At 31.5% G+C, this 11,238-nt stretch overlaps 1 protein-coding gene across 1 annotated transcript; it reads left to right on the forward strand.

Moving 5' to 3' along the window:
* Positions 1–1,209: 1,209 nt before the first annotated feature.
* On the forward strand, positions 1,210–6,440 carry LOC123669265 (nucleolar protein 58). The gene is made up of 5 exons (XM_045602878.1): positions 1,210–1,415; positions 1,928–2,004; positions 2,686–3,834; positions 4,451–4,583; positions 5,436–6,440. Exons 1-5 carry the CDS (start codon positions 1,371–1,373, stop codon positions 5,736–5,738), a joined length of 1,707 nt encoding a protein of 568 aa, XP_045458834.1. The 5' UTR covers positions 1,210–1,370; the 3' UTR covers positions 5,739–6,440.
* Positions 6,441–11,238: the final 4,798 nt, after the last annotated feature.

The raw sequence follows: 11,238 nt of genomic DNA on the forward strand, positions 1-11,238 counted from the left end.
TTTTAATTATTTTGTAAATATTTTAATCAATTGTCATACTTATGTTCGATTGATGACCATTTTAATGGGAATAAAAAGTTAAGTAATGTCCAAAGTGTGTAAAATTAATAAAATTTGAGACGCTACACTATGTACGTTTGTCATAATACCTATATGTGACCAGCTATGACAAGTAGGGGGTAAAACAATTACATCGACAAGTAATACAATTTAGGTAGACGAAAAAATAGTCAAGTAACTAAATACGCGTTAGCAAAGATTACTCAAAAAGTTGTTATCAAATCTCAACGAATTTTAAATGTGACTGCATGATAAACATCAGCTTTCGGTTAAATTACAAATCATCAAAATCGGCACACCCAGTAAAAAGTTATGCGGTATAACACTACGTAGGTCGAGGAAAAAATAGTCAAGTAAAAACCCATTATTAGATATAGCTTGAAAAGTAGTTGTTAGGCCTCAAATAAATTTAAGTGGGACCAAATGACACACACACCACCTTTCGATTAAAAAAGATTTGTCGAAATCGATCCACCCAGTCAAAAGTTCTGAAGTAACATAAATAAAAAAAAACAGTCGAATTGAGAACCTCCTCCTTTTTTGGAAGTCGGTTAAAATCGAGGAATTCGTGTAATGTGATAGATGATGAACAAAAAAATTTAAAGTTATGTTTTTTTAATCAATACCAACACTAATTGCCTACAGGTGAAGCAATATCTAGTGTTGTGGTAGTAGAAAAAGCCAAACTGTCTTGGTGTCCGAAATGTCATACACTTGCTAAAAATATTGCGTAAATTACTGAGGTTCAAAGCCAAAACTGCTTCTATATTTATCTTTATTTATCTAAATTTATTTATTGATGGCGTAGTATGGCATAGTTGTGCAGATTCTACAATATGGTTTATGTTAAACAAGTAAGAGGCAAAAGTTCGTTTGAAATTTCAGTTACAAAAAAGAATAAAAAAAATTTACGATATTATTAAGTGAATAAAAAAGAAGATTTTAACAATTTGATAGTATTTTATTTTTTTAATTTATTTGACTAAATATAATACTATTTAATTATTACATTTACTTATATGGAAAATTTTAATTATTTTGAAATAAGGTTTCTACTTTCTACTAAATTAAAAAGGTTTCCAAAAAATCGAGGAAAACAGATAATAATTATCAACATCGTGAAACGGAACGAAACCACTCATTCAAGCAATCGCACTCGCACGACCGTACTGTCAAAGTTAATTGTCAATTGTCAAACCTCCCGCGATGCCGAAGCGTCGTGCTAGTAGCAAATAAAATTTATAAAATTGTAATTAAACATTACGTTCGGTTATAGTTAATTTGTGTTAAGTGTATTTTCTATTTTCGACATGTTGGTGCTATTCGAGACGCCGGCGGGATACGCTATATTCAAGGTAAATGACACACGTGTTAAGTATAACCTATATAGTTCGCCGCTACAATAGATTTTTTCGCTAATAATGCTTTTAAAATTAGTTTAATATTCGTGAAAACTGTATTATCGTACGTATATTTCAGTATTGCGACTGAAAATGTGTGTATATTTTGGTAATATTCATAATAATTACTCATTATACGACGAAATATAACTGATAACACGAGTTTTTCATAACATTTGTGTATATAACATAACGTTATTTGCTTATAATCCGTTATTCTATTATAACGTAATGTGCTTGTATTACATAACTTAAAATATATGAAATACATAATTATGATAATGTGTTAATAAAAATACAGTACATATATTGTTGCCTATAATTATCAAAACGTGTCCAAAGCAAGTCGTGGTAATATTTTTGTAAATGCTGTATACTCTCTGTACTGAAATGTTGAAAGTATGTGAGTAAATAAACAACATGCAGTGTCGAGGTTATGTTACTAATATTTGGTTCTCTTGTTTTAGTTGTTAGATGAATCGAAGTTATCTCAGATAGATGACTTGTATCAAGAGTTCAACACTCCAGAGGGAGCGTCATCTGTGTAAGTAAAAATTATTTTGAGGTTATTTTTTTTTTTTTAAATAACCATGCAAATATGGAGTTGAAAACACTGACCACTACTGCAGTGGGGATTTCGAAACCACGTTTGCTAAAAATATTTTAACAGGTAAAGATATTTGCTATGATCTGAGTGTGTGATGCAAACACTAAATGAATTTTGTAGTAAGACATTTACTTGAAAAGCATATGTTACACTAACCTTTCCTAAGCTATCAGTAATAATGCAATTGTTTTGTATGATATGGTTACGTACCCAACCTGCATGTGTTAATTTATTTCTTCATAATATTAACAAAAAGCTTTTAAAAAACATTAGATCAAAATTTTTTTAACTACAAATAAACGGATATAAAAAATTTGTACGAAATTTCCTTAAAACTACACAATAATGAAATATACATGTATTCATTGTAATACATATCTTGTAACTCATTTGTAAAGGGTCATTCTTTTTTTATTTTTATAGAGGAGAGATGCAATAAATAGGCAAATAAATTCGTAATTATCTTTGCTTTTTAAATGTTCTATTTTTATTTTCTCGTATTAATACGACTCTCGTACTAATAGACTTCTATAGATATGGTGAGATCCAAGTTTTCTTTCCCATCCTATTTTTTAGTCTACTATAAGAATATTTTATTAATAAAGTTTGTTTTTACAGGGTGAAACTAAAGAATTTCATTAAGTTCGAAGACACTACGGAAGCCTTAGCTGCCACGACAGCGGCTATCGAAGGAAAAATTTCCAAAACATTAAAAAAAGCTCTCAAAAAACATGTTTGCAAAGAGGTCCAAGATCAATTGCTCGTCGGAGATGCAAAACTGGGAAGTGCAATTAAAGAAAAGTTTGATCTGCAGTGTGTCTCTAATTCCAACGTTCAAGAACTCTTGAGATGCATTCGTTCACAAATGGACAGTTTACTTACTGGACTGCCTAAGAAAGAAATGACTGCTATGGCTCTAGGTCTTGCCCATTCACTCTCCAGATATAAACTTAAATTTTCACCGGACAAAATAGATACAATGATAGTCCAAGCTCAGTGTCTTCTCGATGACTTGGACAAGGAATTGAATAATTACGTCATGAGGTGTCGAGAATGGTACGGTTGGCATTTCCCCGAGCTGGGAAAAATTATAACAGACAATACATTGTTCGTTAAAATTGTTAAATTAATGGGAACTCGTGATAACGCAGCTAAGACGGATTTGTCAGATATCCTTCCGGAAGATTTAGAAGAGAAAGTTAAAGAAGCAGCGGAAATATCGATGGGAACCGAGATCTCTGACGATGATATCATGAACATACAAAATCTATGTGAGGAGATCATTTCGATAACGGACTATAGGACACATTTGACAGATTATCTCAAAGCTAGAATGATGGCGATGGCACCGAACTTAACAGTTCTGATCGGTGAACACATCGGAGCCAGATTAATAGCACATTCAGGTTCACTGATGAACTTAGCCAAGCATCCGGCATCTACGATACAGATACTCGGAGCGGAAAAGGCTTTGTTCAGAGCATTAAAAACGAAGAAAGACACACCTAAATATGGTTTAATTTACCACGCTCAGTTGGTAGGGCAATGTAGTACAAGGAATAAAGGTAAAATGTCAAGAATGTTAGCAGCTAAAGCAGCTTTAGCCACTCGTGTCGATGCCTTAGGCGATGATGTGTCGTTTGAACTCGGGGCCGAACATAAAGTCAAATTAGAAAACAAATTAAGGCTTATGGAAGAAGGTAATCTAAGGAGGATAAGTGGGACGGGCAAGGCTAAAGCGAAATTCGAGAAATACCACAGTAAAACGTAAGTATAACTCTTCTATATTTTTGTATTGTTGTCAAAAATATTTTTATTAATTTGTAAAAGTAATGTGTTCAAATCTGGTTGTATTATCACTACATGGTAAACAAAGTCGCTACCCGCTGTCTGTATGCTTAGACCTTTAAAACTACGCAACGGATTTTGATGCAGTTTTCTTTAGTGAATAGAGTGATTCCAGAGGAAGGTTTATATGTACAAGAAATCCATAATATAGTAGAGGAACACTGACATAGACGCTTCTATTGTGATGCCGTAAAAAAACAATTTTTTCGCATATATTATATTTATTTTATTTTATATTTAGTATCAGCATTGGACCCGTGCGAAGCCGGGACGGGACGCTAGTTTTTTTATGTTTGCAATTTATATTAATAACTAGCTAAACCAACAGACGTCCTGTCTACAATCTATCAAATATGTAAAGTTGAAATATTCATGACATTTCCTGAAATTATCCATATTTCTTTGTAATTTTTATTTTATTTTATAAGAACCTTATTATCAGTAAACTTTAAAAAAAAAAACTGAACCATATGGCAATCTTTATTTATATAGATTTGTAATAAAAGAAGTTAATATCTTACTTTTGTCGTAACAGCGAGGTTACTGAATACCCCGTCGCTGCTGATAGCACACTTGGAAAGAAACCCGTCAAGAGAGAACATTCTCCCGAAGAAATGGACGGTGTGATTTCTAGTAAAAAGATGAAATTGGACCCGGACAGAGTTGATGTAAGTTGATTTAATATTTTAATATAATGTCTTAAATTAATCTTAAAAGTGCAAATAATTTAAGAAATTCTTAGAACATGTTTCTTTTAATTAAATTCTTAGTAGTTACTATTAGATCAATGAAAGACTAATATCAATAACATCAAATATGTTCATTTTAGAACTTTCTAGTGTTAGAAAAAATTTAAAGAAAAGTATACAAAATAGGTTCGACCATTCTAAAGATTTGTGTTTAGCGACACAGTTTTTAATTATGTAGATTAAATAAATTTATTTTAAACTTAATGAGCGCTTTACGGTTCAGTTGAATGAACTCTGTGACATTGTTTTATTGTTATCATAAAAAAAAATCGAATATCTTGTTCTACTTTCGTTTGTAGCTTATAGAATATATATACTACTACTATACTATGACTATTGACTATGTTGTAATGAAATGTAATGAAAACATTTATTTCGTCATAAGGTGATATACACACTTAACGAAAGTCAAATAATGTCATTTACAAAAATAGTAATACAAATAAATTTTAAAAAAAACCTCGACAATAATAAAAGATAGTTAACTACCTACTACTAGTAATTGTAATATTCTTAAAGTGTAATTTTTTTTATTTTTAATTTTTTTGTTTTGGTAGTTTCTTTTGATAAATGTTTTCAAACAATACTAGTTACTAGTGGTCGGCCAAAAGTCGAAATTCGACCATAATTAAAAGTTTAAATTAAAGAAAACCAAAAAATAATGAAAATAAAGAACCTTTTCTTAAATTTTTTAATTTGACTACAGACTTTGAAAATCAACAAAAAAGTATAATATAGATTACATATAATTAAATCAATTTTTATTACCAGATCAAGCCTAAAAAAGAGAAGAAGGTCAAATCAGATCCCCAAGAAGAGATGGAAGTAAGTCAAGAAAACGGAACAGCAGACGGTAGTTCAGAGAAGAAGAAAAAGAAAAAGAAGAAATCTCTAGAACCTGAAGCAGCAGAAGCTGAAGTAAAGACTGAGGCAGAAGAGACGCCCGTTCAAAAGAAGAAAAAGAAGAAGTCCCTCGAGCCAGAAGCGGCAGAAGCAGAAGTAGCGGAAGAACAAGCAACGCCTGTCAGCGAAAAGAAAAAGAAGAAAAAGAAGTCTAAAGTAGAAGACGAATAAACCTCCAATTACCTCTAAGAAGTATTGTGTATGAGTGCATCTGAAAACTTGAGTCCTAAGACACTTAGTATTTTTGTACTATATATAAAAAAAATTCATGATAAATACGTGATATACCATATTTTAATGCTGTTTGACATTAATATCGACTCTGGCAACATTAGCTTTTCATATTATCTTTACAATTGTAGCTTTTTGCCTTATTGTATGTAGCTAAATATATCCATTGGTTGAAATAATTCGTTAGTAATATTAATAATTGAGTTATTCTTGTTTTTATTATGTTATTAAGCTTTTAATTTCTAAGTGTCTGGATGAGTTTTGTTCTTTTCTGTGTTGAGTAAGGCTGAGGTCGCATTTGTTGAGTCTGCACCGATGACTTGTTACATATAAAAATAAGTTGAAAATAGGGGGTAATTTCTAATGCCAGAGCCCAAACTGACCAGCCGTCGAAGCGATATGGAAAAATTGAAATTTTGTGATACATTTGAAAAAATGCTGGACATGTTTTGATGTAGATTCAGTAAATAAAAAGAATATTTTACGAAAAATTTTAATTATAAACGCAGTTTTTTTTTTTTTTTTCGAAATAGTGCTACGTTCAATCGACGTATTGATGTGACATCTGTTTATGGAAATGTTTCTAGTTTTTAAGTATAAAATAATCTCAATGTGAGATTTTTATTAAAAATATTAATTATATTTCGTGTTTAATTTTTATATATACTTTATTATTTATCCTTAAAATACTTTTAAAAACTATAGAAAATGGAAATGAGTTCTTAAGACAAGATGATTCGACGATTGTCAGTTTTTTAACCGACTTCCAAAACAAGAGGAAATTCTCAATTCGATTGTTTTTTTTTTTTTTTATGTAACCACAGAACTTGACTGGATAGACCGGACAGATTTCTATGATTTTTTTTTAAACGAATGGTGGTGCGTGTCATGTGGTCCCATTTAAACTTGATCGAGATATGGTGAATACTTTTTGAGTAATCTTTGAATAATGAGTACGTTCACGGTTAATACGTTCTTCAGTATAAATTGTAAAACTGTCGTCGATCTTGACATTATAATAATACCTAATAAATAAATATAATATCAGCCTTACGAAGGAATAGCTTACTATTCTATTTTAACTTCATTTTTAATATTTATTATTGCGGCAGTAATATATATACTACAAAAAAAAACTAGCATACTTTAGACCATACTAAAGTAATAACTGCACAATAGGCCTGTACTTTCTTAGATATACGAAACGTAACTGGCTATGACACAAAGAACGTGGGCTCGCATCTCTTGCTCCGTTCGCCTCGCCCGATCACACTTCGTAACGCTCGCGCATTCACCAGCTTACTCAAGTCAGGCATGCGTAAAGAATTTTTAACTTTCAATAAATTAATTTTAGCACCTTGAAGACTCGGATACGACCTCTGATATGAAAGACGAATAAGTCACCGCTAATAATTCTTAGAACTATTTCAGTTGTAATTTTGATATTAATAACTTTGTGTTTAGGGAGGCATCCATAAATTACATCACACGTTGAGGGGGTAGGGTGTTCATGACATTGGGTGACGAAGGGTTCAAAATTTTATGACAATACATTTCAAATATTATATATACATACTTATTCAATAGAATGTATATTGTTAAATTTTTTTTATATCTATATTGAATTGATGTTGATTTTATTCAAAAATAATTTAAATGGAAATAAAAATAAATGTTAAATTGTATCTGTGACAAGAAGGGGGAAGCGGTAAAAAAAAATCGTGAAATTCGTGTGATTATTATATTATTATATTAAATAATTTGGACAGACCCTCAGTGCACAGCAGGATATGCAAAGTCCAATTTAGCATTTTCATACAAGTAGCAACGATAGCACGGCTTGAAACCGTAGTGGTTTTTTTGGTATTATTAATTAAACTAATAAACGATAAAAAAAGCTGAAATAACACTAACAAAATAATATGTTTAAAATGTACGCTGCAGCCTGTAATATCCCACCGCTGGACATACAAACACCCAGACAACGGAAACACCTGTACGGTCAACACAAATGTTTGTCATGTGCGGGGATCGAACCCGCAACCGCCAGCGCAACTGCCACAAACCAGTGTTTTGACCGTTGCGCCAACGCGTCGTCGTCATATTTAAAATTTACAGCAATTAATTTTTGATAAATACCCACGTATGTGTATATGTATAGTTTTATATTCTATTGTAATTTATTCTAATTTATATAACAATTATTCGTACACTTCCTAACCGCTTTTCTATACGCTGTCCTATACCCAAAGGTTGTCTGGAAGAAATCGCTCTTTTAGCGATAAGACCGCCTTTGTACATCTTCCTCTAGTTGTACTACTTTTGTTTGTATCTTTTAATGGTGTGCAATAATAAAGAATATTATTATTTTCTTTTTTGTGGCTAAATGAAGTTGTTTCTTTTAACTATTTTTTTATTTATTACTAGCTGACTCGGCAAACGTTGTCTTGCCGCTAAACGCTATTTAAAAATAGGGGCTGGTGGTAGAATTGTGAAAATTTAGGGTTGTATGTATTTTTCAACGCCAAATCATAATAAAATAAAAAATAAATAATTTATCAAAAATTTAAAAAAAAATTGGGGTGAACCACCCTTAACATTTAGAGGGATGAAAAATAGATGTTGTTCGATTCTCAGACCTAACATGCACACAAAATTTCATGAGAATCGGTCAAGCCATTTCGGAGGAGTTTAACTACAAACACCGCGGCACGAGAATTTTATATATTAGATTTTTATTAAAGTAAGCCTTAATTAATTTTATTTTGACACATTGTTTTCATTTAGTTATTTGATATATTAGTACCTATTTTTAATAACTTTATTATTGTCACAAACTCACCGCATTGCAAAAATATTCTCTCAGGCGATTAAAGTAATAAAATGTAAATGCTCGTGGTGTATATGAGTACGAATAATATTATAATATACATATTTTTCACATAGCGCGAAGTAAAACTCGCTAAGGTATCGCTGAGCCTTAGTAATAAATAACTTAAAAACTAATGAACTGATATTGAATATATTTTTACCAGGAGACGGTTACTATTATCAGATCTGTCAGAGTGACGTAGGCTATAAGTTCACGGGGAAAAGGGAACACGCTATCGTGTAATCCATACGAGAAAACCACGAGCAATAAATAAATACGAGTAAATCCAAAAAAGACACGTATCAAACTCAATATAACCTCACATGTACCAGGCTAACATAAGCGTTAAGCATGTTCACTCGACATTCTAATAGTGTTGCAAGTAGCAGGATATTGGAAGCGAGAGGATGTCTGCGGGTAGCCACATTCACATCTCAACTGCATTATCGACTGAACAGCGAACATAAATTCCCGACATGTCACATAAATCTATTATAGAATTTATTTAATGGATTGAAAATTTATTATCGTGTGTTCTAGGATTTTTATACTTATTTTAAAAATATAGTTGTAATTTAGTATGTCACTGCTAAATTAAAATCCGTGTTCTATAATCTTTATTTACTTAAAAACTTTTTTTACAAAACCTTTTTTTAAAAGCTCTGTACTTTACCTACAAGAAATATTACGCCGTTGCGCTGGGCAACTAGAGTTACGTAATGGTAATACTTGATAACAAGTAAATGGAGAAATATTAAAATTATATTTATTTGATCAAAGAATTTGAACTCTTCGTAATTATTAACTATGAAATGTTTAAAAAATACCTAAAACAGATACTATTAATTTTATTTTGTTTGAATATGCTTAACTCAAAACCAAATAGTAATATTTAGATTTTTTTTTAATAATTAACAAGGACCAAAAAGAAACAATAATGTTTTAACAGATAATCCTAAATTTAAATAATTTCCAAATATGAATTCTAATTTTAAAACATGGTCATTCCTGTTTCATTTGTAACGGTTATAAGACGGCTTGTCTGATACAGAGCCGAATCTCGCATCGGATCTCTCCTCGAAGCCTCGCCACATCAGACAGTTCATAAATTATGCTTTAAAACGATTTTATTCGAATTTAAATATCGATGAAAGCTCGAAATTTTGACAGGAACTATTATTCTTTCTAACATCAATTTAAAAATGAAGATAATCGTATTATTCAAATAATAAATGGGTTCTCCCTTACGTATGTACATCTTAATAGAAAAATGTGTTCACTATGTTTGTACGTATGGTTTTACTTTCATTACTTTCTATTTACCAGCTTCTTCTATTATTCAGCTTTTCAGGACTTTCACAAAGGGAACCAAACTAAACCCACTACACACTTGAAATAAATATACCATATTTATGTGTAGGTATATATTTCCCTATGGAAAAAATCTCATAAAACATGGACAAATGCAAACCAAATTCTCATATAGGGTTATGAGAGCCTATGAGATCTGATAGATTCTTATAGCTCGATATGAGAATTTGGTCTGCATTTGTCCACGTTTTATTTATTTTATACTTTATTGTACACCACAAATATATATACAAACAAAGCATGAAGACAGTTACAAACAGTGAAGTACAATGGGCGGACTTATGGCTAATTAGCCATTTCTTCCAGACAACCCATTTGTTTTATGAGATTTTTTCCATAGGGTCATAGATTTTTAACTTAATAAATAGGCATTGAGCTGCCAAACCGAAAGAACAGACCACTATGAGCCGGCAAAAAACATACGGCGCTAAATATATTGAAAACAAAAAGTCTAATATAAAATAAAAATATAAGAAACGTGCTTGTGACTTATTCTGTATCTGTGTTATGAAAACAAACACAAGTACACTCGGGTCCGGGTGTGTATTACAGCAGTATATCAACATCAGCACGCCGTTCGTCTGTCACGTTGCGTCACGGTGTCACGTCAAAAGATACACATTACCTCGTTGGGACGAAAGAGATTTATTTACGTTTTATTGAAACAAACCGACGTATGTACACGTATTTATGTTATTTAGGAAACTCGGGATTGTTTATTCTGATTTTAGATTCACTCTACGAAAATATTCATTTATGAAAACTGGAACGTAGGAAATGTTGGAAAAAATATACATAACTAGCGCACAAAGACATAATTGTGTTTGCTCGCAAACAAAAAAAAAACAAACTTGAATTACATCGACGAGTAATACAACGTAGATCGACGAAAATATAGTCAAGTAACTACGCGTTATCAGAGATTACTCAAAAAGTAGTTATCAGATCTCAATAAAATTTATATGTGACCACATGACAAACATCAGCTTTCGATTAAATTAAAAATTATCGAAATCGATACACCCAGTAAAAAGTTATTGCGGATTTTCAAGAGTTTCCCCCGATTTCTCTGGGATCCCATCATCAGATCCTGGTTTGTCGAAATCGGTCCACACGGTCAAAAGTTCTGATGTAACATGCATAAAAAAAACAGTCGAATTGAGAACCTCCTCCTTTTTTGGTCGGTTAATGAAGATA

The sequence above is a fragment of the Melitaea cinxia genome, chromosome 3, assembly GCF_905220565.1.
Source record: "Melitaea cinxia chromosome 3, ilMelCinx1.1, whole genome shotgun sequence".
Taxonomy (NCBI): Eukaryota; Metazoa; Arthropoda; class Insecta; order Lepidoptera; family Nymphalidae; genus Melitaea; species Melitaea cinxia.

Coding starts and splice junctions, on each gene's coding strand:
- LOC123669265 (XM_045602878.1), top strand. CDS start 1,371: ATGTTGGTGCTATTCGAGACGCCGGCGGGATACGCTATATTCAAG. Junction 1,416..1,927: donor CGGGATACGCTATATTCAAG/GTAAATGACACA, acceptor CTCTTGTTTTAG/TTGTTAGATGAATCGAAGTT. Junction 3,835..4,450: donor GAGAAATACCACAGTAAAAC/GTAAGTATAACT, acceptor TTGTCGTAACAG/CGAGGTTACTGAATACCCCG.